The 27,489-nt window shown below is 35.8% G+C and overlaps 1 protein-coding gene across 1 annotated transcript in view; it reads left to right on the top strand.

The window, feature by feature from the left end:
• The first annotated feature begins 174 nt into the window (after positions 1-174).
• Positions 175-27,489, top strand: part of LOC136038013 (MIP18 family protein galla-1-like) — a 33,899-nt gene continuing 6,584 nt past the window's right edge. The window contains exons 1-3 of the mRNA XM_065720938.1: positions 175-194; positions 10,717-10,787; positions 22,261-22,340. Of these exons, the coding sequence (XP_065577010.1) occupies positions 10,751-10,787; positions 22,261-22,340 (117 nt within the window). The 5' untranslated portion in view covers positions 175-194; positions 10,717-10,750. The remainder of the gene's footprint in view (positions 195-10,716; positions 10,788-22,260; positions 22,341-27,489) is intronic.

A 27,489-nucleotide genomic window follows, 5' to 3' on the forward strand; every position in this document is an offset into this window, starting at 1 on the left:
TCTAGGATAAAAATCTTTTCTACACAACATCCACGCTGTGAAACTTTCTAGTAATCTTGGCACAATTAAAAATTGAAATGTTTGTTTCCTCAAACAACTCTGCCTCCTTAACAGTGGAACACAGAAACCTAACATACAGTATTGTGCCATAAGTATCAGATTGTCAACTTTTAAATTTTTACTGAAAAACCATGGTAAATTTTTAATTTCGTTCCAAGAGCTCTAAAGTACATACTAATGCATGTAGAAAGATTATGATGATTGTATAGGCTATTGTTTCTTTGTCATTATTAGAGAAGCACATCCACTTGATAAAACTCTAGTTTAGTTATTTTTTAGCCTTCTAAAATCCCCCTCCAATGAGACCAAAAATGTGTAAAGTGGGCTTGCTTACAGGTAACCTTACCTATAGATCAAAGCATATTAGTCCATCAGCCCTGTGGGCAGCAGGGCAAGATCTGTAGGCCTATTCTATATTCATTCAACAAAGAGTGATAAAACTAAAAAAAAAATCTCAAACAAGGTTTATTAAATAAATATAGAGTACAGACCTTGCCCTGCTGCCTGCAGGGCTCTTGGACTAATATGCTTCATGCTGTAGGTAATGTTACCTGTAAGCAAGCCCACTTTATGCATTTTTAGTTTGCCCCATTTAGGAGGAGGGTCAACCAGAAATGGATGCCCTTCTAGAATGCATTTCTAAGTGCTCTAAACTGGAAACTATTCTGCAAACCAGCATAGTTTAGTCAGCTATCAAAAGTGTATGCTTATTTAAATTAGATTGAGTTTTGCATTCTTTTTATTATTTTTTTTGTTAATTTTTTCATTTAATGAAAAAATGTTTAGGCAAGGTGTTTGCATGTCTGGAAAGAAGAGAGGAATCCTAGTTTTAAGGTTAATTTTTTTCATTTATTGAGAATAGCCTATGTGGGATTGTGTTGGAGTTTGAGCTCTACTTCATGTTAATGTAGAATCTTTTATGTTTTTGGGTCTTGGTGTGCCTTCTGGTATAGACCAGTGTATTTTAAGTCATTCATCTCCTCTTTTTAACAAATAAATCTGACTGAGCCTTAGACCTTGAGACTAAGGTTAATAACCATGTGAAACTGAACACATATTTTCAGAGGTAATTTCTTATTCTTAAGCCAACTGATTAGTTTGTCAAGGGACTGTTTTGTTGACTAGTATATTCAAAGGCATAAAAGCTCAGTGCCTGTGGTCTCTGCCAGTCTCTATGTTTTATAGTGAAGTTTTTTATCATACATTGCATATGCTGAGGATGGTCTTCAATTAAAATGTAGCCATAGCAGCCTAATGTAGAATTTGTCTATACTTAAGTTGCATCTTGGTTTTTCAACTAACCCTTCTAAATGTGACTTGGTGTGTTTTAATAGTCAAGCCAAGGGGCAGCCTTACATCTTGAAAGTACTTCTCTTCCTTGTTCTACTTTAGTTAATTGGCTGGGAATTTTGTTTGGTTGTTCTCTTTTTTTCTACATGTTTAATCCTGACAAATAGAGCAGTTAAGAATCTAAGGGTAGCATTTGGGAAAATTTGTCCAATAAAGGTAAATTTAGTCAAAAAGGTCTTTGATTGGTACTACCCATTTGTTGTGGAAACAGCATTGTAGTAATCTACAAGTGCCATACTTCAGAAATGCATTTTTACCACAATGGTACCAAAGAAGTAATTTTGTAGATAGGTTTGACCTTATTGATATACCATCTCAAATAAATGGTCCTACCAAAGCTTTATATGTGAAAACTTTGAATTTGACTGCTGTTTATAACCCACTTTTTCATTTTTCCTTCCTGAAGTTGCATAATTATTTTTTTTTTTTTTGCTAATATCATTTGAAGTTATTTTTGTATTTTTTTTGTGTTCTTTTCTTTTCATTCTTTGTCATTTTACTCCACATTCTTATTTTTGCTTTTTGTGGGGGAATAAATTTATATTATTATTCTTATTATATATTTGTAGTGTCCTCAATATTATAGTAGTAAATAATAAGTTCTTCTTGTTATTTCACCTTAATCACCTTAATCCATCTGAAAGCTTTAAGGTCTTCCAGACCTGTAGTGCTCTTGAGTTGATGACTGCCAGTCAAACCTCCACTGCTTCTTCTCCCACTCTTTGTCAAGTTGGTTTTTGAAGGACTGGATGGAGGGACCCCTGATAGTTGAATCTTTCAGTTGATTCCAATGGTTTATGACTCTTCTCAAGAAGAATGTTAGGCAAGTTTTTTATCAGGAGCTTGACCTTTGATGATGCACCTCACAATAACCTCTCACTTTTAGAGTCAGTATACCAAAGTCCATCAGGCAAAACATCTGATAAATGTGTAAATCTGTCCAGAGTAACAAAGCTGTTTCCTGGAAAGACCAGAATCTTAAATTATAGATCCTGATCATATTCATTGAAATCATTCATTAGTTTAGACCTAGACCTTATAGAAATTGCTAATTTGGGACCTGGGAAGTCCCAGGGTTTAATATGCTATACCATTCAAGTATCAATACTATCTCACACTGTTTGGAGCACACGTGGTGGATCCAGGGGGTGCACTCCCCCCACTAATGTAGTGGTAGATTTGTGTTGGGTCTACTTGCTCTGGTTTGGGGTGGGATAAAAGTTTTTTTTGCAATTGGTTTTTAATAGTTTAGTTTTTAATACTTTTTTAATTATTAAGACTGTTTTTGTTTTTTTGCAAACAAGCTTGAAACAAGGTTTTAGTTACTTTGTGCAGTCTGTCACACAAGTATTTACTGCCAAAAAGTATTTAATTGAATTTAGGTTTATCAAGGGGATATGTCTGTTTTACCACAAAAGCCAACTGGAAGGCAAAAATCTTCATTTTGTAATAACAAGGAGAGGAAATTTAAAATCCTAACTTCTTTAGCCTGTTGAAATGATATTTCAGGATTGTGCTGTCACAACAGGGCTAAAAAGCCAAATATTTAATTCTATTTAATGTCATTTATTTGTTCTCAAGTCTTGCTATAGCACTGAGGTAAAGAAATTGATATCATTACTTCTTTTGGCTGTCTTTTTTGTTTTTTTTGGAATTACCTTTTTTGCAAAGCAGGGTGGCTCTTAAAACATTGTTGTTTTTTAGGGGATTTGTATAATAGAAAGTAAATGTATGAGAAGTGCAAAAATTATTAATTCAAATTTTGGATTTTGCTGAGCATATGGTGGCCACTTTACTGCCTATTTTGATGTAATTGAAGCTCTATACTATATACAAATCACCTCTGTTCATCCAAAAGCATTAAAATAAAGGCCAAACTCTTTAAACTTTATGTAGATAACTTCAAAGACCACACTGCCTTTCCATGACAAGAGTATAACAGTTCAAAATAGGGACGAAACCTTTTAATTGACAGTGAACAGATATGTGTATATCTACACATACCAGATATACATGTATACTGCAATGGATATGTATTTGAAATATCCAGTCAAAGTTAGGTGACATGCCAAATCGTTTGACCTATATAAATTGTCACAAAGAGTGTATGGCCCCAAAAGATGGCTCAAGACCAATTATTTTTTTTTTTTTACAATCAAAAGCTTAACTCACTTGCTATAGTGGTCAAATGTGCAAATGGAAAAAATATGCAGAATATATTAAATATCATGTTTTCTTATAGATGATAAACAGCTTTTTATTATGACACTTGGGATTTACCAAGTGATATATAGCAATCATAAATTCTGTCAGTCTGTCAGTCCTGATTTTGCTAGTTTAGGCAGTTCTAGATAAGCTAGGAAAATGATATTTGGCAGGCGTATCAGGGAGCAGACCAGATTAAGATAGAAATAGTTGTTTCCCTAATTTGACCATCTGGGGGGGAGTAGGGGACAGTTAATCCGGAAAACTTGGTGGGAAGAATAAGACAAGTCCTAGATACGTGATTGACATAACTGGACTGAATCCGCTCTCTTTGGGGGAGTTGGAGGGGGGTGTCAATTTGGAAAAATTCGAAAAATTGAGGTATTTTTAACTTTAGAATGGGCGAATGTTTGTGAGGTATTTTAAATTTGATATTTAGAAGGAAATCATGTATCAGAGCTCTTATTTTAAATCCCGACCAAATCTGGTGACATTGGGGGGAGTTAGAGGGGGAAACCAGAAATCTTGGGAAATGCTTAGAGTGGAGAGATTGGGATGAAAGTTAGTGGGTAGAATAAGCAAATGTTGTAGATACATGATTGACATAACTGGACTGTATCCACTCTCTTTGGGGGAGTTAGGGGAGGTCCAATTCTTAGGCAAGTTTGATGCTTCTGGACATGCTAGGATGATGAAAATTGGTAGGCATGTCAGGTACCTGTGCAATTTCACTTGGTAAAGTCATTTTCTTCAATTTGACCATCTGGGGGGCTGAAGGGAGAGGAAAAAATGAGGTATTTTTAACTTATGAGTGGGTGATAAGATCTTAATAAATTTTGATATTTAGAAGGACCTCGTGTTTCAGAGTTCTTATTTTAAATCAAGACCAGCATTAAGCCTGTGATTTTCCTTTTAAATTGATCTATTGATTCTTAGAATTTTGCTATAGCTCATGCCATATGAGCTCTTGGCTCTTCCAACCTTGTCACAAGTGCTATATGAGCTCTTGTTTTTTTTTTATGGTGGGGTTGTTTATATAACTTATTATTTTTTGTATCAATATTTTTATACCATTTTAATTTCAACAGATTTATAGGAACTTAAACCCTCACCAGATTTTAGAATAAATTTATGACCATTTCCCATACCTACCTCCAACACATAATTGTCAAGGTTCCATTTTAATTGTGGATATTTCTTTGTTTGCAAGTTTATTGAAGCAACCTATTATGCAACCCCCCCCCCTAAGGAAAATCCTGGATCCGCCCCTGGGAGCACCCTTGCTACGTGAATGATTAGTTGTACATACGGTTGTTGTGGTAAAAAAATAAAATAAAAGTAAGACTAGAACTAAAGATATGAAAAATGGACAACATGTTAATTATTGATAAAATAAAAAATAGTCTGTAGAAATGACATGCAAATAGGTAACATAGGTAAATAGTTTTTTTAAGGGAGGGGGTAACCCAACCAAACACCCCCACCCCCGAAAATAAAGAAGAAGAAAAATGATACCCCTGCTGGTGAAGTCCCTGGAATAGCTACCATTAATCTAAGAAAAGATATAATCTCAATACATATCCAGGTAGAATGGTACCTTTTGCTCTTCAAGATAAGCAAAGAGCTAAGATCACTTGGCTAAAGAAACCTTAGAATAATTAAAAAGCTGTATATCCATCAAACTAGATGAATCCCATTGTGTTATTGAAGAAGAAGACTGATGACAAGATTCTGTGTTAATCCAGTCTAATTGAATGATGGAGTTAAAAGACTACACTATTCAATTCTAGCTTTGATGATATAGTATCATGCCTAGAAGGCTCAAGTTGTTTTGCAAGCTACAAGGATCTTCAGGATAGTGGATTACTGGAACCTAAAACTCTTAGAAGAATCCTCCTTACTAAGCAGTTCCACTATGTTTATGACCAATATTTTAAAAGAATGTCCCTTTGCATATTGTGGGCCTATGGTGAGTACCAGTGTAAAGTGTAGGATGTCCATTGTTGATGACATTTTAGTTTGTGGCTCTGCAGGAGAAAGCCATGAGACAAGAATGAAGGGTCTCTTGCACAATGCAAGAGAAACAGACATTATATTCAATCAAGATAAATGTAAATTTAAATTCTCTGAGGTAGCATATTTGACAAGTACAATACAAAAGAAATACTATAAGTGTTTAGGGAGCCATGCCTGATCCCAGAAGGTTAAAACCAATGAATCATATGCTAAACAATTCTGCTTGGGTATTTGTAGGTTAAGAAAGTCTTTTCACTAACAGACATTCTCTGATCCACATGTCTTGTATGCCAATCACTATATGGTCTCTCACTATTTTGTCAGGTTTGGTGTATAAATATGGTTTTGCTAGTTTCTTCACTTGTGTTATCAAATTTTTAGCACTCCCGTTTTCTAATTACTCTCTTTTGTGGAACCCAAAGTGGGCAAAGAGGCTGTATACTCACCTTTGATGCTACATGCTCACTGAAACTCATGAACTATGGTTCACTTTTGCACTTTTCTGGATGTGTCAATATGAAAATTATACAATCAAGCTATACGTGCTAATGCATATATAAAATGATTCTTTTTCAGTCTTTTATCAATATAATATGAAAAAAACTTCGTTTTCTCAAAGAGTTAAAGAGGCTGCGTCCCAAAGTCGAACCTTAAAACGTACAGTAGGATGTCCATTGTTGATGACATTCTAGTTTGTGGCTCTGCAGGAGAAAGCCATGAGACAAGAATGAAGGGTCTCTTGCACAATGCAAGAGAAACAGACATTATATTCAATCAAGATAAATGTAAATTTAAATTCTCTGAGGTAGCATATTTGACAAGTACAATACAAAAGAAATACTATAAGTGTTTAGGGAGCCATGCCTGATCCCAGAAGGTTAAAACCAATGAATCATATGCTAAACAATTCTGCTTGGGTATTTGTAGGTTAAGAAAGTCTTTTCACTAACAGACATTCTCTGATCCACATGTCTTGTATGCCAATCACTATATGGTCTCTCACCATTTTGTCAGGTTTGGTGTATAAATATGGTTTTGCTAGTTTCTTCACTTGTGTTATCAAATTTTTAGCACTCCCGTTTTCTAATTACTCTCTTTTGTGGAACCCAAAGTGGGCAAAGAGGCTGTATACTCACCTTTGATGCTACATGCTCACTGAAACTCATGAACTATGGTTCACTTTTGCACTTTTCTGGATGTGTCAATATGAAAATTATACAATCAAGCTATACGTGCTAATGCATATATAAAATGATTCTTTTTCAGTCTTTTATCAATATAATATGAAAAAAACTTCGTTTTCTCAAAGAGTTAAAGAGGCTGCGTCCCAAAGTCGAACCTTAAAACGTACAGGAATTAGGAGAGGCAGTTGGGGGGCTGCCGCCCCCCAAACCCCCCGCTTTTAAAGACTCTTTTGTACAGTTTTTTTGTTGTACACCAACAAACCCCCAGCTCTTAGCTTGTGTGCTCTGTGTCTGGGAAACAGTTTCAATAATTATGTTAAAATGTAAATGGAGTGGTCAACTTCATTGTTACTAATTACTAGTTTCGGCGCAATGGTTCTCCTGTCCTCTTGTGTTTAACATTTTTCGAAGTTATTCCATTATTCATTCATTTCAATTTTTTGTTAATTAAAAGAGGGCCTTTCCGAAGCCAAGAGTGGGGGGTTATGGGGGCGGCAGCGCCCCACAACAAAAAACCTGTACAAAAGAGTCTTTAAAAGCGGGGGGTTTGGGGGTGGCAGCCCCCCCCCCCAACTGCCTCTCCTAATTCCTGTACGTTTTAAGGTTCGACTTTGGGACGCAGCCTCCTTAACTCTTTAAGAAAACGAAGTTTTTTTCATATTATTTCTGTACGTTTTTCTACAATCCATGGTGGATGCAATTTAGTAATAATTTTCCATGTTTATTTTCTCGCTTTCTGTATCAATAAATTCAAACTGACAAAATTATCTAATTTTGATAATTTTAATAGTTTAGCAGCTTAATTAAAAATTTAGCAGCTAATGGTTTTTACCCACCCGCCTCCAGTTTATGGGCCCAGCGCGCTTCCGCTGCGCCAAGCTGCTGTTATGCTTGTTATCAAACAAGTTATTACAATAGAAAATTTCACCAACGGCTTCAATTAGGAAATCAATTTAAATGGTTCTTTTAACTTGCTTCCATCAAGCCTTACCCCCGCTTCAGTATAAATTCTTGTGAACATTCCAGTATGTAATTCTGATCACATGTTTCCATGTTTATTTTCTCCCTTTCTGTATCAATAAATTCAAACTGACAAAATTACCTAATTTTACAAATTTTAAAAAATTAGCATCTAGCGGTTTCGATCCACTGTCCTCTGGGTTATGGGCCCAGCACGCTTCCACTTCGTCAAGCTGCTTTTAGTGTAAGAATTTTTCAAACAAGTGATGTTATTACAAGAGAAAATTTTACCTTCAATGGGGAAATGGGTTTTTCTAAGCTAGAAAATCGGGGGTTAAGAGTTTCCGACGAAACTTTCCAGGGCACTTACTCGGAGAATTCCGCGTCGAATGAGTCTTCGTACACCCAGATCCGATGTCGGCTGTGACCTGTAGGCGTGGCGAAAAAAAAGAACATGAACATTATGTGGCTATGCGTGGTTTCTGGAAAACAGGGAAGGAGTTATCGGATCGAGCTGAAATTTCGCGGATAAGCTCCTGGACCCTAGGGGACCTTAACTTGTGAATTTCAGCCCGATCAGACAACGTTTAAGGGGGCTGGGGTTGGGGGGTTGAAACTTTTGGCCAGATTTTCCCCATGAAGGAAACGTCGGAGGGGGATGAAATTTGGCAGGTTTCTTAGTTGGAGCTCGGGCTACGAAATGCATCCCTCCCCATCCCTCTGCGACCACTGGAACCGAAGATCGCTTAACATTGTCGTGGTTCGCCTCTTTAAAGAGGCACGAGTGTGCCTCCTTGATTGGTCTTCTATTATTAAGCCTCCAATGCTTTCTGTAAGTTTCAACTTGATCCCCCAATCCATTGCCAAGATAGTATGGAAATGCTATTTTGATAACATGGGTACCTTTAATGTATCTTTGTTTACCTTATTACATCTCTATGAAAAAGCTTTTACAGGGGATCATAGGCAAAAATTTTTAAGGCAGATTAAGGACCAAAAACATTTTAGCCCACTAACACTCCCCAAAAGCTTAAGCTCAATGTAGACTGCATATTTTAAAAGTTTGTTTCAGTTAATGTCTTTTGATGATCTCGGGTATACAGCCTATTTCAGGAATACACCCTAGAGAAGCTCTTGGAATCTTGGCCTTCGTATCAATTCTTAAAGGACAGAATAAATAAATATTCTAATGGGGATAAGTCCATTTATTTAGACAGTAAAACTGGTACGAAAGTCTAGATATTTTGATCAAATATGCAGAAATCATCATCAGTTGAGTTATTAAAGTGTTAAAATAAAAACTAACGTAGTTATACACAACAAAATACTTAACTTCCAAGTCATTCACTAGATTTTTCTGAGACAGTTAAAAACAGTGTTCATTCAAAGTCTTTAGACGTAAATTTTCTTCTTTAATCTTGACTAAAAGTAAAATGCATTTCCAATGAAGGTGGCAAACTCTTCTGTGTTTTCTAATTGCTAAAGAAACGAACTAAAGAAAAGAAAAGAATTAAGAAAATGAACAATGTGATGAACAAATAAACATTCAAATAGGGATAAGTCCATTTATTTAAACAGTGAAAACAAATGGAAGAATTCTGTATATTTTGATTATATTATGACCTGGAAGCTAGGCAGTGTGGTCTGGAAAAAGCACACCTAATTTAAGGTATTACGCCGAGAATGCTTAAAGGAAGGTGGTCCAAAATTTATGATGCCTCCTTCTATGTGTTACAGTCTACAAGGCCAATGAAGCCTCTCAGAAGGGTTTTATGGGAGATACCCAAAGCTGGAGCTTTAGTAAAGTTGGATGAAGGAAAAGTATTCACTAGTACATCTTTATCAGATGGATCCATGTTGAAGCTATCTGTTTTTAGCAAGAGGTTAGGGGTGTCATTTTATATTGCTTTTAGATCTTAAAGTCGTACTGAATGTGTTTTAGGGATTATCTTTCTGAGATGCTATTTGATGCTGCATTTGTGAATTCGTCAGTTGTGTTGCATTTCTGTTCAGTATTTTAGCAACAAAATGTTAAATGCAATTAGTCGATAATAAAGAAAAAAATTAATAAAAAAAAAAAATCATTTTCCTGTGTTGAGTTGAAAAACAGGTGGTATACTTTAATGGAACACTAGTAACCCCAAAGAAAATGTTGGCTAAGGAATTTCTAAGGAATCCTTGAGCAAACAATTCAACTATGCAGTGCATCAGAAAAAAAAAGTTTTAAGACTTGCAGCTTACTATCATTTACATACCAAAGTCGCCTTTAGTGATTCTTGTGAGTTTAGGACCTATATCCCAGGCAGACCCTTAAAAAGCAGAAAAATCATCTTAATTTGCTCATACATTACAGTGAATTTTATTTTATAACTATAGCTGAGGGTTTTCTTTAATCCTGCATCCTAAAAGGGAAAAGTCAAGAACTCGATATTTCTGACATCCTTCTGGATTTTCCTACATTTGGCAAAGTAACTCAAAATGCATAATGTTCGCAATTTAATCTTAGAGGACAGTGAAGAAACAAGGAAAATGTTTTGAATTTTTTTTATTGTTGTTATAACCAGTTCTTTTTGCAAATGGAAAGGAGTTTGTCATGCATCTGGTGTACTCTAAACAAATTTTGGTATTACTACTCCGTTTTCCAACTTCTTTGGTGAGAGGGAAAGGGGAATATAATGCATTCTGAAAATTTAAACATATTGAGAACCAAATAAAATAGAAGAAAATAGATGGATTCTAATGAAATAGAAAATGTCACTTAACGTCTTCTGGACATACTGCAGCTGATTTGTCGCTATTTTTTCTCTTCCTATGCTCAAGTGACTGAATCCTGGAAAACAAATTTGCACAGCATGAGAATTTTACTTAGAAACAAATTACCACAGTATATCCTTTGCATTTGAATATTTTTCAGAAATTTAATTTATTCCATCTCTTGTAGGTTTACAAAATTGACCACTTCGCCAAGAAAGACTATGGAGAAATGTGAAGAAATAAAAGAAATTATTTATGGTAACAATAGTCTATTTTTTCTTATACCTATGTTAAATTCAAAGACGAAAACTGAATTCATTTGTATATATTGATGCTGGGTTATTTGGAAATTTTTAGCTATTATTATATTTGCTAATTTGTGTTCTCTATCTCATATGTTCCCAACATTTCTTTTCTTCTTGTAAAAGTCATGGAGTCATTAACCTGCTCTTTTTTATGGCACTTGGTATTAACCAAGTGACATATAGCAATCGCCAATTCTGTCAGTCTGTCGGTCTGTCTGTCTGTTGATCCCGGTTTTGCTACTTTAGGCACTTCCAGGTAAGCTAGGACGATTAAATTTGGCAGGCGTATCAGGGACGGGACCAGCTTAAATTAGAAATAGTCGTTTTCCCAATTTGACCATCTGGGGGGAGTGGGGGGCCGGTTAATTCGGAAAAAATAGAAAAATTGAAGTATTTATAACTTACGAACTGTTGATCAGATCTTAATGAAATTTGATGTTTGGAAAGATATCGTGTCTCAGAGCTGTTATTTTAAATCCCGACCGGATCTGGTGACATTGGGGGGGGGAATATGGGAGGGGGAAACCTAAAATCTTGGAAAACACTTAGAGTGGAGGGATCAGGATGAAACTTTGTGGGAAAAATAAGAACAAGTCCTAGATACATGATTGACATAACCGGAACGGATCCGCTCTCTTTGGGGTGGTTGGGGGGGGGGGTAATTCTGAAAAATAAAAAAAATGAGGTATTTTTAACTTACGAACGGGTTATCGGATCTCAATGAAATTTGATATTTAGAAGGATATGGTGTCTTAGAGCTCTTATTTTAAATCCCGACCAGATCTGGTGACATTGGGGGGGGGGGGAGTTGGGAGGGGGAAACCTAAAACTTGGAATAAACTTAGAGTGAAGTACAGGATGAAACTTGGTGGGAATATTAAGCACGAGTCCTAGATACATGACTGACATAACCGGAACGGATCCGCTCTCTTTGGGGTAGTTGGGGGGGAGAAATTCTGAAAAATTAGAAAAAATGAGGTATTCTTAACTTACAGACGGGTGATCGGATCTCAATGAAATTTGAGACTTAGAAGGATATCGTGTCTCAGAGCTCTTATTTTAAATCCCTACCGGATCTTGTGAAATTTGGGGGGAGTTGGGAGGGGGAAACCTAAAACTTGGACAAGACTTAGAGTGGAAGGATCGGGATGAAACTTGGTGGAAAAATAAGCACAAGTCCTAGATACATAATTGACATAACCGGAACGGATCTGCTCCTTTTTGGGGAGTTAGGGGGGTTATAAATAGTCGTTTTCCCGATTTGACCATCTGGGGGGGAGTGGGGGGCCGGTTAATTCGGAAAAAAATAGAAAAATTGAAGTATTTTTAACGAACTGTTGATCAGATCTTAATGAAATTTGATGTTTGGAAGGATATTGTGTCTCAGAGCTGTTATTTAAAATCCCAACCAGATCTGGTGACATTGGGGGGGATATGGGAGGGGGAAACCTAAAATCTTGGAAAACACTTAGAGTGGAGGGATTGGGATGAAACTTGGTGGGAAAAACAAGCACAAGTCCTAGATACATGATTGACATAACCGGAACAGACCCGCTCTCTTTGGGGTGGTTGGGGGGGGGGGTAATTCTGGAAAAAAAATGAGGAATTTTTAACTTACAAACGGGTGATCAGATCTCAATGAAATTTGATATTTAGAAGAATATGGTGTCTTAGAGCTCTTATTTTAAATTTCGACCAGATCTGGTGACATTGGGGGGGGGGAGTTGGGAGGGGGAAACCTAAAACTTGGAAAAACCTTAGAGTAGAGGAATTGGGATGAAACCGGGTGGGAATATTAAGCACAAGTCCTAGATACATGACTGATATAACCGGAATGGATCCGCTCTCTTTGGGGTAGTTGGGGGGGGAGGTAATTCTGAAAAATTAGAGAAAATGAGGTATTGTAACTTACGAACGGGTGATCGGATCTCAATGAAATTTGATATTTAGAAGGATATCGTATCTCGGAGCTCTTATTTTAAATCCCGACCGGATCTGGTGAAATTGGGGGGGGGAGTTGGGAGGGGGAAACCTAAAACTTGGAAAATACTTAGAGTGGAGGGATCGGGATGAAACTTGGTGGGAAAATTAAACACAAGTCCTAGATACATGATTGACATAACCGGAACGGGTCCACTCTCTTTGGGGTTGTTGGGGGAGGGGTTAATTCTGAAAAATTAGAAAAAATGAGGTATTTTTAACTTACGAACGGTTGATCGGATCTCAATGAAATTTGATATTTAGAAGGACATTGTGACTCAGGGCTCTTATTTTAAATCTCAACCGGATCAAGCGTAATTGGGGGGGGGGACCGGAAATCTTAGAAAATACTTAAAGCGGTGAGATCAGGATAAAACTGGATGGGAAGAATAGAAACCTGTCTAAGATACGTGACTGACATAACCGGACCGGATCTGCTCTCTTTGGTGGAATTGGGGGGAGGGGGTAATTTTGAAAATTGAGGTATTTGTAACTTACGAAAGGGTGGCCAGATCTTAATGAAATTTGATATTTAGAAGGATCTTGTGCTTTAAAGTTCTAATTTTAAATTCCTACCAGATCCTGTGACATTGGGGGGAGTTGGAAGGGGAAACCGGAATTCTTGGAAAACGTGAAAACAGGGGTATTTATATCGTACGAATAGATGATCGGATCTTAATGAAATTTGATTTTTAAAAGGAATTCATGTCTCGGAGCTCTTATTTCAAATCCCAACCAGATCTTTTGACATTGGGGGGAGTTGGAGGGGGAAATCTTGGAAAAACATTGGGAGTGGAGGAATCAGGATGGAGCTTGGTGGATAGAATAAACAAATGTCCTTGATACGTGATTGACAGAATCGCACTGGATTCGCTTTCTTTGGGGGAGTTGGGGGGAGGGGTTCCGGCAAGTTTGGTGCTTCTGGAGGTGCTAGGACGATTAAAATTGGTAGGCGTGTCAGGGAGCTGCACATTTTGACTTGATAAAGTCGTTTTCCCAAATTCGACCATCTGGGGCTAAATGGAGAGGAAAAATTTGAAAAAATTAGGTATTTATAACTTACGAGTGGGTGATCGGTTCTTAATGAATTTTGATATTTACAAGGACATCGTGACTCGGAGCTCTTATTTTAAATCATGACCGGCATTAAGCCTCTTATTTTCCTTTTTAAATCAATCTATTGATTCATAGAATTTTGTTAGAGGTCATACCATACGATCTCTTAGCTCTTCTCACCTCGTCACAAGTGCCATATGAGCCCTTAGCTCTTGTTTATTTTTTGTACATGTACTTAATGGGTTCGTATTTTCAAACAGGAAATAAATATTTAATTCTGAAGTAAAAACAATTAGAGACTCTTAAAGCAAAGTATATTAAGGTTGAAAAAAAATGCAGCTTTGCTTTTTTTCAACTTGAAAAAATTGTACAATTCGTATTCTTGGTGGAGACCATTAGCTTGGCTGCCTTTGCCTGATAGCCTTGGCACATGTTTCAGACTTGAGGCACAAAGAAGTTGAGTATCAGACAGACCTTCTTTTAATTTTTTTTTACTGTGTTATCTTGAGGCTTTTTTTTGTATTTGGAATTTGTTTTATTCTCCTGCTATAAACTGTAACCTGTTTTTGCGTTACAAGATCTTTAGAAAGAGATTATATACAAAAGAGAAGTCTACAAATATTCCTTACTCAAACGATCCAAACTTATTTAAGCTTATCTGTTCTGCACCTAATTGGTAATACTGCTATATAAGACTGTCCAGTGATATATGAATTAATCTGGTCTCAGATGAATGATTGAAAATACTTGGTTACCTCAAGGTTTTCTGCAATTTTTTAAAAGAGATTGAAATTAAGTGTCAAACAGGACCTTTAGTACTTTCATGCTGTTGCATTTTGAGGATTTTTTTTTCAGTGGGTATTTGGTATTTTTGTGTTATGGTATTTAGAGGGAAATTGTGGAGTGCAACTTGTTATCGTGTTGCTTAGAGGTTAAGAAAGAAGATCTACAAAAGATCACTGTGCATATATAGAGTATTGAAAAAAAACTAATTTAGCTTCTCTATTTTGTACCTTAGTGGGAATACTGTTTGGTAAGGCTGTTCTGTGCTATAAGAAGTTATCCGATCTGAAATTAATGGTTGGAAACGTTTCATTGGCTCATGATTTTCCAACAAAATTTAATAGAGATTGAAGTTTCATTTGATCTTTCGTGATACTTAGTGTTTTGTCGGTATTTTTCGTAATTTTGTGTGGAAGTTGTATTATTTTATTGTGTTCAATTCATAGAGGACTACTATTACTACTAACAACTCACAACAGCACCAAGCCGCCTGAGGCCTACACAGCCACGCACGCTCCTCCTCCATCCAATTCTATTCAAAGCCTCCCTTTTACACCCTCCCAGGAAGTTCCCATTTCCTTTTAATCTTTCTTTAGACGCCACCCAAGACACCAACTTTTCTTTCCCACCTAAGACGAGGACAACCTACTATCAATTTAGCCTTAGATTGTTGGCTGAAAAGGACAGTCTTCGGCAATCTGTCATCTTTTTTCCGCTCAACTTGCCCTAGCCATCTCAACCTTTCTTTCAATATAGCCATAAAAAGAGGGATTGAACCACATTTTTCGTCCAGCCTACTGTTTGGCAGCTAGGTACCCAAAACAACCTGTAGGCAATTTCTCGGGAAAACATCTAGCAAATTTTCATCCGCTTTTTGTAGTGCCCATGCATCAGAGCCATATTTGGCCACTGTCATTACTGTAGCTTCTAATAATCTAGTTTTGGTTTGCAGAATTATCTTTCTATTCTTCCAAACTTTGTTTAACTGTGAAAAAAGCACTCTGAGCCTTGGCTGTTCTACTTTTTACACATTCGCTGCTCCAACCGTCTTTACTAATAATACTACCAAGGTAAATGAAACTGCCCACCTGATCAATCAATTTCGTTACCCAACGTCACCTTTTCACCTTCACTTCTTTCTAGCCTTAGTGATATTGTCTTTATAACATTAATTTTCAAACCTATTCTAGCACCCTGCACTCGCAAAACTCTAAAAGTTCATTGATTTTGCTCACACTCTCATCAAGGATGCTTAAATCATCAGCATAATCTAAGTCCAGGAGAGTTTTTCCTCCCCATTTGATTCCGTGGTCTCCCATTGTCTTTCCTCTGCTCCTTAAGACAAAGTCCATCAAAATGATCCATATAAAGGGGGATAGAACACAAACCTGCTTAACTCTTGATTTAATACAAAACCAGCTGCTAACCTCATTTCCACAGCATTATTATTCTTGTACATAGCACTAATCACTTTAATGTATTTGTCTGGAATACCATACAAGGACAAGACCTTTGCTAAAACTTCTCTATTAATAGAATCGAACACCTGCTCATAATCTATAAAACTAAGGACCAAAGGCGTTTGACAACTCAGGCACTGCTCAATTATTAACTTAAGAGTGAAAATTTGGTCGACACATCTTATACCTTTTCTAAAACTGCACTGCTCTTCTCTTAAAACTTTATCTACAGCATCTCTCAGTCTAAAAAGTATCATATTACTCAGTAATTTGCTATATATAGAGAACAGACTAATGCCTCGATAATTATCACTTTCACTTTTATCACCTTTCTTATACACTGTTTTAATTAAGGTTTTCCTAAAATCGTTATGCACTTCCCTTTTTTCAAAAATCATGTTCATATTCTCCAGTTACTGATTTTTAATCTCAGAGCCACAATATTTAAGAAACTTATTTACCGCACCATCATCAACTAGAGCCTTATTATTTCTAAATCTTTTTAGTACTGTCGCTAATTCTTTCTCAAAAAACAAATCTTCCTTCACATCCAAGGTGTCACAAACTTTTTCATTTTCCTCTATATCTTTTCCTGCAACTCTATTTCAGTCGAGCACATTCTCAAAATGTTCCGCCCATCTCTCTTTAATTTTTTCCTTATCGCTAATTGTAGCCCCGTTTCTATCTTTAACTAGGACAAGTCCGGATTGACTACTTCATTTCAATTTATTAACATGCCAGTGCAATGTTTTACTATTATGCCGTCTCCCTGCATCTTCTAGATCCTCTGCAATTTTATCCATGACCTCTATTTTACACCTTCTTAGTTCATATTGTAATGCTTTCTCCACTTTTTTATATTTCTTTTGTTTTCATATGATCCATCACTCAAATAACTCTTGTACAAGCCCCTTCTCCTCTGTTTCAAACATAAAGCTTTTTCACTAATATTCCTTGCTGCAGTCCTAACTTTCTTCCCTAAGACACCATCAACAACTTCACAGGTTTTTTTCTAAAATTACTCCAACCCTCTTCCGCATTGTCAAATTTAAAACTTTTAAGTTTAATATTCAGCTGTTCCTGGAAAATTTGTCTCAAATTCTCATCTTGGAGTCTACCAACATCATAACTTCGCGGAGGTTGTTGCCCTTCCGAAATTTCAGCTTTAAATTAACAATAGACACTACTAGATGGTGATCTTTACTTTTAGCAGCAATAACAGCACTCCCATATACCCTAGTATCTTGTATTGATCCTGCCGGGCTTCGGTTTATTATTACATAATCATTAAGGTTTACTGTCTTACCATGACGTGAATACCATGTTAACTTATGGGCCATTTTATGACCAAACATCGTATTGGTTATAACTAGATTTTCATACCTACAAAATTGCAAAAGTCTGTAGCCATTACTGTTTTCTTTTCCTACAGCAAATTTACCTAGGCTAGGATGCCATCTATCCTTATTTCTACTGATTTGGGCGTTAAAACCTCCTAGTAAAAACATCATATTTCTACTTGGTACCGTAACCTGTCTATTTGCTCCTGTAACTATAAGTATAATTCATCTGAGTCACGTGTATCTCCGTCAGTCGGTTCTACAGGGACAATATACTTTTATAACTGATACCCTGAACTTTTTAGTCATAAAATGAGCAATTAGTATTCTTTTATTGATACCTTCCCAGCCTAAACAAGACTTAGCAGCTTCCTTATTCATCATGAGCCCTACTCCCTCTCTGTGTACCCCATCCTTCCTGCCTGAGTAAACAAATTCTATGTCACCTGATTTCAAGCTTCCTATCCCGTGGGATTTGAATTTCTAAATATCTCTTAAGTCCAGTTCGAATCGTCTGAATTTGTCAGTCAAAATGTCGATACGATAGTCATTTTTTTTAGCGTCGTAACATTCTAGTTCCAATTTTCTTGTTCTTTAAATCATTGAAATAATTCTGACCTCAGGAAAAGCAATGATCCCGGATACCAGTGCAGGATGGGGATCACATATCTTCTCTGGTCTACACCAAAGCGCTTAAGCCGGCTTAGAACCAGACAACAAGAAGTCCCTGGGACCTCCAGTATGAAGGATGGAGGTTTGTGCAATCCTAGGCCCATCTTGGTCACAACATGGTTTTCAACACTTGGCGATGCTCTTCTATCAACAAGAGTCAAAACCCTGCACAGACAATCTCAAGCTCTATTACGTCCGACTTATTATATATTCATGCCTACAAATATTTTGCTACTACGGGGAGACATCCTGTAGTAGGTAAATTAGCTAGGAAGAGGATTTTCAGACCGAAAACGCCCGTCAAGACGCACCAAGCCCAGAAGAATTATCCATTAATTAGAATGCCGTGTGAATGCTGTGACGTTTACTAGGCTATAATTTTCTCGAATGGTGCCACTCCTCAAGTGGGAATAGAGTTGACAGCAAAGTCCCCAGTCTTGTAGGTACCCCGAAAGAATCGAGGCAGCCCGTTGCAGAGGCCGCTGTCCATAGATCTGGATTTTACGCCCTGCCGCAGTTGTCCTCTTATAGATGATCCTCACCCGATGGTGTTCTGCGTCACCATGCAATTTAACCTATTACTGGGAGAAGGTTTGTAACTGGAATGAAAGTTATTATATCAACGAGTTAAAAAAAAAATGTGAAAAACATCAGTAAGTTTTGTTGCGCCTGATATACTGTGGTGAAACGGTATGTCTCCTGGTGATATAGTAAAGAGAATTCCGACGTGGAGTTCAAGTTGTAATAGGTATGCAATATTAGCCAATTTGAATTTCTGATTTTACTATAGCAAAATGCCGGCTTTTTTCATCCCTCCCCCCCACGCTACTCTGAACTCTTTAAGCTCTGGCCTTCGTACGGTTATCGTGACATCACATCTCTAGTTTCTGTTCTTCTTTTCTTTTTTTACTCTACATATTTCCAATTTTTATAGCCTATACCCCTTGAGGCTATTCTAAAAATTTGTCTAGGTACAGTTTAGCTGATCTACCTTGCATAGTTTAGTTGGGAATTCAATGAAAGAAAAGAATGACAGGCATTTACTGGATTCCCCTTGGAAGTACCTAATCAGCCATAATTCCTATTGTTATATGCGTTTCAATATTCGCATACAATTGATAAACGCTAGTGTATTTGCGTGTGGGAGACGATCTTGCCCAATTAAGAGAAAATCCAGAGCTCATCACAAAGTGTGCAAACTCCTATTACTAGTAATAACTCACTGCAGCGCCAAGCCATCTGAGGCTGAAGCAGCTACGCACGCTCCTCCTCCATCCAAATCTATTCCAAAGCCTCCCTCTTTACACCCACCCAAGAAGTTCCCACGCCCCTTAAATCTTTCCATAGGACACCCTTCTACCCAATTTGTGGACGATCCAATTTTCGCTTTGCCCTAGACGGTTAGCCGACAAAGACAATAAATAACACAATGTGCAAACAGTTAGTTGAAAGTTAAGTATATGGACGAAGGGAAGACGTGACAAATTTTAATTTAGTAAGCCTATGATTTGCAAAAGCCCTGAAATACATTAAGCAGTTTTTACTTTGTATGGTAAATACGCCGGAATATAACAAGAAAAAAGTTTAAAATAGAATATTCTGGTTGACCATCAGCTATATACCCTTGGAGGTAATGGCGCTCGTCCAGAGTTAGTTCCAGTGTAAATGGGTGCATGAAGAACAACCTCCACGTGCCTCTGGATATCCAACTAGAAACCAGAGAGTCAAAAGCGTATAGGGGTGGTGTAGTTAACAAACCTTCCCTGGAACCCTATTTCTACGGGTGGAAAGAGAAATCCAGCTTCAGACATATAACTTCAATCCTTTCTGCCTCTAGACCGTTCAAGGATGTTTCCTTCTACAGATCGCTGACCATGGTAGCATTATTATGGGAATACCGTCTTCTGAGAACAATATTTCAAATATCTTACATCAGCCGTCTAACCAAAGCATTCTACTTTGCCTTGGTAGCTAGCGTCATGCTGTACTTGTCAAAGACTTAGCCCATGACGAAGCCACAGGTGATGAAATTAGATGCTGTCCATGCAAAATAACTCCGCAAAATTGGAAGGATTAAATCAGAGGTTCTCGATTTTTTTGGGTACGCCTCCCTAAAAACTTTGACCTTCTTCAGAAATTGGAAAAACTTACATTTTAAAAGTAATTACTCATTTCGCTATTAACATTAAAAACTAAATTCAAAGCTCTGCTAATTAGTAAATATTAATTTGTGAGTAGCTTCCGGCCCTTCAGCTATCGGATAAGTATTGACAATAATTTTAATAAATGTTTTTCGGCATTTATTTTTTGGTGTGAGATAGAGTGAGAAGTGTGATGACATCCGTTTCTTCTGGGTTTGTTTGTTTATACTGTTTTTATTGTTGCCCGGCTTTCGAGCAAGTCTCCCTGCCGGGGATTTAATGTGAATAGTTTTAAATATGTATAGTTGAAGAATAATAAAGAACTTGAACTTGACAGCAAAAAATTAAAAACGGATACTATTTTGGGATAATTTAAAATATCTAATTTCAACTATTCCGATAATACCCATATGATGCCTAGACAGACACAGTATTTTTCGTGATTTCGTGTGGAAGTTGCTTTATATTATTGTGTTCTTTTCATAGACGACTGATTTTGACTATATACCTGAAATGTATCCGTAGATTAGTTTGCGATAAAAAAAAGTCCTTGGAATTAGTATGATCATATTTAGCAAGGATTATTCGTCGGCAAAAATTGAATAAGTTAATTCATCGCACCTCTGATGAATTCACAAATGAAATCAAAATGCAATGAAGCTTTGAAATACTTACAGTCTCTTCAACTTCCTGAAATCAAAGAAGCATTGACAGCCCTAGTTTCAAAAAAACTTGCTTGTTTTTTATTACATTCAGAAATTGTTTATTTGCTGGTTAATTGTTATACTTGGCCCAAATCGTTTTTTTGCCAGAATTTGAGCTTTTAATTATTAAAATTACCTTTATAATTTTGCATTTGCATTTCAAAGCAAAAAAGGTATTGTTTCTTTCCAAGCACCTCATTTTTTAGCCAAGCTCAAATCATTCTATGCATTGCAAGGAAGTTGAGTAGGAGTAGTAGCACCTCATGTAAATATCTGTTTTTGGAATTCATTTTTTATTTTGTTCTTTACTGCTGAATAATTTAAAAAAAAATAGCTAGCAATAGGATTTTTATTATTTGCTTTAAGAGGGCAAAGAGACATTTCGCTTATTTATGCACTCTCATAGGAAGTGTCCTTATGAAGCGATTCTGGTTAATTTTGTTAGTTTCTCAGCCAATTGCTGTCTTTACAGCAGTGTAGGCCCACTGAGTAGGTGGTGCAGTGATCCGATTTTGGATTATTTCAGTTGTTTACTATGTATCATTTGGATTCCAGATGCTTTACTTTGTTCGTTGGTTCTCCCTCATGCAAATGCCCAAGAACAGTGAGATATTGTTAAGTTTTTTTTTAATCCATGCAAATCAAAATGACTACAAGGCACTTGGTTTTTTTCTTTACAAAAATTATCTCTACAAGAGAGAATATTTGAAAAGGGATTGGGAAAATTTGGCTCTCAGTAAATGTAGTTCTATCATAACAATTATGTTCCTTCTACCTCAGCTCTCCGCGCCCCCCTGTATGTAGATCTAAAAACTCGAAATGAACCTTGCATGTCATATATATATATATATATATATATATATATATATATATATATATATTATATATATTTGATATTAGCCAAAACAACAATAAAACTGTTTCAGCAATAACTTTTGAACAGATACTGTTTTTATTTATTTGTGTTTTGTTGCCGTTTTTATTGTTCTTTTTTATTGCATAATTTGACGTGGCCTGAAAAACTGTATTGGGACAGTTTCTAAAATCAACTTTGCCGAAACTGAAACATGAAAGTGATTTGCATGACGCAAGTGAACTGATAAAAATAATATTATTCACTTAACAGGTTAACCACAAAAACTAGCCTACACTAGATTTTTGTGCTCCCAGATAACCATTTCAAAATATCTTCCCAAGAAGAATTAAATTGAATGGATCACTTACTATGAAATCAAAGATAAGTGTAGGAGCTAGAAGTAAAAAAAAAAAAAAACTATGAATTTTTTTCAGATTCGCTGAGAAACATACAAGACCCAGAGAAGCCTATGACTTTAGAAGATTTAAATGTAATTACAGAGGAGGCAATTGAGGTAATGGCTTATTAACCTCTTATTAGTTTATTTAAAAGAATATGATTTACTGTTTTTCGTATACTATGTTTTAGTAAAAAGTGGATAATCTCCGGTTAGCTAAAGTGGCAAATTATATGGCTTTTCGTTTTTTATCTAATAGTTCCTGGAGAACAATATATTGCAGCTGCTCTTGCAAAGGGTAAAACAGCCAAGTTTGCAGTATCAAAAATAGCAGCTTAGACCAGGTCAATAGTTCAAAGGTGCTAAAACAAGCTTTTAAATAAAAAAACAATGTTAATTCTTCAGTAGAGCAAGGAAAAGGGGGATGGACCAGACTAGGCAAATGGAGTCTTTTTAATTCAATGTTTCAAATTGATGAACGATGTTTAAAAGACAGTCCATAATTCAGGAGACCCAAGCTGAATCTTTTTGAGGAGACAAAGGTGTATGCAGATGTTAAAATTTTGATGTGACACGGAACATCAGCTTACTAGAGCTGTGTATGAGGAATTGTAAAACGGATCAAAGAATTACCAAGCAGAATAAAATAAATGAAAAAAAACTACGGGATGTGCGTGGTTTCTTTTAGATCTAGAATTTTATGAGCTCCTAAAGTAAATAAAGAATTTTTTTTAAGGAATGTAAAGATTAGGTTAAAGTACCAGTCTGCCCTACATCGGGTTGTAAAGCCAGCCTTAACGACTAGTTTATATTTTCTGTGGAAGTTTTGGAATGAGAGTTTTGACGAAAATCAATATTATAATTTTAAATTACGGGTTGAATATGTTAGAAGTAAAGCTTAGGTGTGTTTCAACTATCTACCATTAAAAAAAAGCTAGAGAGATTTCAATTTTACAAATTGACTGCGAATTCGCTTTACACAATTCATGTATTTAGGGGAAGCAGCAGGAAAAAGTGTGGCCGAAATCCTCGATTGCGAACCAAAGCAACTAGAATATAATCTTATATATATATATATATATATATATATATATATATATATATATATATATATATATATATATATATATATTATGTACATACACTGCGAAAATAATAACTAGCACTGTTACAATGTTACATACTTTAGCACTGACAAATTAAAATAAATCAAGCCAAAGCAAATAAAAGCCTACAGCATCAACATAAATATACAAAAAAACGAATAAACAAAAAATAATTCCCCGCAACACATTAAACACAAATCACCTAATCATTTGTTATTTGTTTAAATATTTGAAAACCCGTCATAACTTACATATAAACCCGCCATACCTTGAATCCTCGCACCCAATAATTTTGACAAATTTCAACTTTGCAATGTTTTGCAATTTTTTAATATATAGTAAGTTCATTATTTCTGAAAAAAATTATTTTTGTAATATATATATATAGATATATATATATATATATGTATATATATAGATATATATATATATATATATATATATATATATATATATATATATATATATATATATATATATATATATATATATATATATATATATATATATATATATACAGATATCTATCTATATAAAAATAAGTTGTCTGTCTGTCTGTCGAGTGACGTCATTATATGACGTCTGAATTATTTCATCATATACCAATTCAAAAACGAATGTATTCAAGCCGAAGTAGCTGAATTGGTAAAGCGTTATGTTCCAGGTTCTAGGTCCGAGAGGTTCCAGGTTCGAACCTTGGCTATAGCATTAATACAAAAGAAGAAAAAAAAACTAAAAAAGGTAAAAACTACAAAAAAAACTAAAAATAAAATATTAAAAAAAAACTAAAAAAGCTAAAAAACTAAAAAAAAGGTAAAAAACCAAAAACCAAAAAAGAAAAAAAAACTAAAAACTAATAAAAAAAACTAAAAAAAACTAAAAACTGAAAAAGAAAAAAAAACTAAAAAAGGAAAAAAAACTGAAAAATAAAGGAGAAAAAAAACTAAAAATCGGGACACAGGGAATATAAATGACGACCAGGACACTCAAAGAGAAATTACAGACTGGGACACTGGGACACAAACAACGACCGGGAGATATAAATGACGACCGGGACATTCAAAGATAAATTACAGACCAGTATACCGGGACACAAATGACGACCGGGACACAGGGAATATTAATGACGATCGGAACGCTCAAAGAGAAATTACAGGCTGGGACACTTGGACACAAATGACGACCGGGATACTGGGAATATAAATGACGACCGGGACACAGGGACACAACTACAACGGGGATGCAGGGGGCACAGGGGGATATATAAATGACGACGGGGACACAGGGAATTATCGATTAGCAATCACCATCAACAAAGCTCAAGGGCAATCATTAGAATAATGAGGTATAGATCTGAATACGGATTGTTTTTCCCATGGACAATTTTATGTTGCATGTTCAAGAGTCGGTAAACCTGACAATCTATTTATATGCACAGACAATGGGACATCGAAGAAAGTTGTATATTCGCAAGTTTTACGTAGTTAAAAACATATATATATATATATCTATCTATATTCACAGGTGGGACACAAGGACACAACTACAATGGCGCGTAACTAATATGGCGCGTAACGACTTACGCGCGCGGGGGGGATTGGGGGTGCGTGAAGTGCCCCCACCAACTAGGTGTTGGGGTGGCGCGAAGCGCCACCCCAACAGCTAGTAGATATATATATATATATATATATATATATATATATATATATATATATATATATATATATATATTTATATATATATATAACCGAAACGAAGGCATAGGAGGTTCCTTCTCTCTACCAACATGATGAGTTTGAACTTACCAAGTAGATAATGACATGGAACCTTCCCTTCACCATTTATGATTCTAAGCGCTTGTTTTGGACACTTTCAATCTTATAAATATGCTCTGAAGAAAGGCCGCAATGCTGCACTGAACAAGCAAAGTCCAGTATTGGCCGAATAAAAGAACAATAAAGTTGGAGAAGATCCTCAGGGGACAAGAAAAACTTAAACAAAGGTTTTAAAAGGGAAACCGAAGCGGAAGCTTGTTTTAAGATATTTTGAACATGGACAACTTCAAGTCAGCAGTGATTGTCACCCCAGGTAGTTTAATGCATGTGACAGAGATTTTGGGAGGAATGGGGTTTGTGAAAGAAGAGGGTGATTTAAAAAATTAACTGTCATGACTGACGATTTATTAGCGTTAACTTTTATCTTCGACGAAGAAGCCTCCTGTGTGACATCGTCAAGTGATGTCATAATTGAGCTTTGAATATTTCGTCGACAAACCTCAAGTGCAGACAGGTCGTCCACATACTTCTATCGCTCTGTGTGGTCAGTCATGAGGCTATTAACCATTATAAGGAATAAAATGGGACCCCACAAAAGATGAAACTATTTTCCCTACAGGTCAAGTATCTTAGAGCATCACCCCCAAAATTATACATTAAGAACACAAATTAGATCACAGCTTGTTATTTCAAACTCCACCAAGCTAAGCAGCATTAGAAACTATTTTGTTACTGAACGAAAACTTTATTATTCCCTCAAAATGCCATGCAGCGGAACCAATTATCGCCGGGATTGCACCAGAATCCCAACAATTAGCTTTTTGAAAGATTGAAATACTAGGTGGCAAACAAAAGTTAAAAGACGTTTTTTAATTTGTCGTAAAACAAGTTTAATTTTATTTCCTGTTCATAGGACATAGGTTCTGACATCTACTATTTTTTGTATTATCTCCATGTGATGAAGTTCTTTCTCATTCCTAAATATTGCGTATGTGCGTTGTGGTGATTATGAAAATTTCTATTTATATCAAAACAAGTTCAAAGCTTGATAAAGATATATCGTTAGCGCAAGAGGTCGATTCAGTAAAAATATATTACTTCCCAACTGAATAAATTTTGAACTAAGTCGGGGATGTCAAGAGGGAGGGGGTAATTGCCCCCTGTAGACTCGTGAATTGATGCCCTTGAACTATAAAAAAGAAAACAAAACTTTAATACTTTTCAGAAACACAAAACAAAACTTTTCAACACAAAACTATAGAAACAACAAAACTTTACTAAAAATCTAGTCCAAAATAACAAAATGAGTTCTATATTATCACCCTCTTGCTATTCTTGTTCAAAGTTTGATTGATTTGTTCTGTTGAATAGCATTAAGCATGAACCAAAAATTATTATGAAATAATTACTAGCTTGAATATAATCTTAAAACGTAATCTCTAATGCAAGAAGTCATTTTTGTAAATTAAGAGGCCTGAAATGTTTGTCAATAGAAAAACTTATAGTTTTCAGTTTTGGTTAAGAAATTAATCATCTATTAGGCCTATATTTTTCTCGATATATCAAAGACCTGATATTTTCGAACAACGAAAGAATTCCAGAACCATAGTGAATGCAAGAATAAATTTAAGGTATTTGACTTGTTTGATTTTTTTTAATGTTAGAGAACATAATTGTTCAAATAACTCTCAATAGTAAGTATGAAACTAAAATGACTAGAAAATAGCTCACACTAGTGTTATCAAATTAAAAATTTCGGAGAGATAATGGACGTTTATCTTCGTGTTTTAACAAAGCCTCTCCCTATCGCCCTTTGTCTCTCTCTTTATTCCTCCCTTTCTATCTTCATCTCAATCGCTCTTTCTCTCTTGATTTTTCTTTACACGGTTATAGGTTTTTGTTGAAATGAAGGGAGCATCTTCCCTACTCTTGGCCCTGCATGTTCAATGGAGGGATGGGGAGTTAAGAATTCATATTGGTCAGAAGGAACCTTAATAGTCAAATTTAGAAGATATATTACCTATGCACAGTCCATAATTGTAGCGAAATATATGGATCTCACGATCGGCGTATAGTGATTGTATATGCTGAACGAGGACCAGGTTTAGAGACCGAAACTGGGATTTCGGTCACCTTGTAGCGTAAGGTGTACCGAAAATAAATTAAAAGATGATATTGGTTGCAATACTAACTAAGTTATAGCTTCCTCTAAATGATAAAATGAAAAATTTCCGTGTCTTCAAATGTACTATGCTGACTTTTTGACTTTCTGCAAGGCAAAAATTTTTGAATTTCGCCCTTTAAAATAACTTACCTTAATGAAAACTGCAAACAGTAAGAAACAAATTTGAATCTAGGGTCAAAATATCTGCGACAACTAAGATA

Source organism: Artemia franciscana, chromosome 17 (assembly GCF_032884065.1).
Source record: "Artemia franciscana chromosome 17, ASM3288406v1, whole genome shotgun sequence".
Classification (NCBI taxonomy): domain Eukaryota; kingdom Metazoa; phylum Arthropoda; class Branchiopoda; order Anostraca; family Artemiidae; genus Artemia; species Artemia franciscana.